This window comes from Trichoplax adhaerens, genomic scaffold, assembly GCF_000150275.1.
Source record: "Trichoplax adhaerens TRIADscaffold_188 genomic scaffold, whole genome shotgun sequence".
NCBI lineage: Eukaryota > Metazoa > Placozoa > Uniplacotomia > Trichoplacea > Trichoplacidae > Trichoplax > Trichoplax adhaerens.
In genome coordinates this window covers 8786-10211 of record NW_002061116.1, presented here as the reverse complement: position 1 = coordinate 10211, position 1426 = coordinate 8786, and the positions used below count along the sequence as shown (strand labels likewise).

At 31.4% G+C, this 1426-nt stretch overlaps 1 protein-coding gene across 1 annotated transcript in view; it reads right to left on the bottom strand.

Moving 5' to 3' along the window:
* Window positions 1–348: 348 nt before the first annotated feature.
* Window positions 349–1426, bottom strand: part of TRIADDRAFT_62609 (uncharacterized protein) — a gene marked incomplete at both ends in the record, with an annotated part of 2559 nt that continues 1481 nt past the window's right edge. The window contains 4 exons of the mRNA XM_002118545.1: window positions 349–594; window positions 669–774; window positions 847–931; window positions 1130–1169. Coding sequence (XP_002118581.1) covers window positions 349–594; window positions 669–774; window positions 847–931; window positions 1130–1169 — 477 coding nt within the window. The remainder of the gene's footprint in view (window positions 595–668; window positions 775–846; window positions 932–1129; window positions 1170–1426) is intronic.

The following is a 1426-nucleotide window of genomic DNA, read 5'->3' as shown; positions in this document are numbered from 1 at the left end:
CTTTGATTTAGTGCCGTAATATGCCTATAAGAAATATCATAATTGTAATTTTTTATGATGTTTATTAAAACATGATATACATTAACAGCAACTTCAAGTATTACATTAAAATAAAACGTGGTTGCATTGGAAGGAATATTCCAACTCAGTTTGTATAGACCATATTTCGACTGTAGCTGCTTTACAGTAGTATGACCATTTCCGTATTCTGTCCGTACAGTCAAATAATCGGAAAGTGATGCAGCTACGGCCTTACCGTCAGGTTGAACTACTGCCAGCTACATGAATGAAAACAAGTATACAAAACAAAATTTATTAGAACCTCACAGTCACCTTGAAGATAAAAAATTAACGATGTTTTACCATAGCATGATAAGGCATTCCTGGTCTAAAGGCAGACGTTGATGACACGACATTAACACGATAAGGCCGTGAATAATAAGTCATGCTGGAGGTTCCATTTTCCTTGATACTCGTTAACTTTTCCATAACGATGACGTTGACCAGTAAATTGAAGTAATTTAGTTCTTTATTTTTGTTTAAATGCCATTTAATATCGGATGTTGGAACTGATATGTTTAAATACCCATCGATCTGAACATAATTTTAATAAATTTTCATTATAGAAAATTTGTATTATTAATTCTATCAGCATAGCAAGTCATTACCTTTTCTTCCTTTCTAATTTCAGGAATTTTTGAGCCTCTAGAATACCAGTATTTTGGGTTCAACTTAATATATGCTACACCTTTGACCGGCATACCATAGGTATATCTGCGATACAATAATTAGTTGAATTTCATACGACTTTTCTAACGCTATAGAAATTAATAAATAACTGCTTACTTTGCTGAGATGGATATCGTAAGCTTGTCATCGGTATTCAAACCAAACGATGGCAACGTAACCTTCGTATTAAATCTTGGAAGCACTATAGAGAATTTAAAATAAAATAAAATACAAGTTAATACAATTCTTAAAGTATATGTATTACTAATCATATATTTTGTCTATTCTAAAAGGAGCATATTAATATCAGAAATTTTTTAAGCCTTATTGCATTACGGAAGTGGTAATAGCAATATTTTCTCCTGGTTACAATTCATGATAATGTAATATTTATTCATACCATATTCTTTAATCTCAAAGCTTTTTTCCGCTTTATCATCCTAAATTTCAATGTAATTCAAACATGATTAGTCGCGTGAGGTCTACTTGTCTGCCAACTTTAAGTGGTATTGTATATGCTAAGAATAAAAAACTACCTAAAAATTTATAATGAACGTATACAATCCATTCATGTATCTATGAGATAAATAGGAATTATACTTAGTCTTATAACCAATTATTTGCTATTACCTTGGTTACGATACGTAAAGTCCACTTGCCAAGAGGTGGCTCATCCGCAAGAGGATATCTTTGTCAA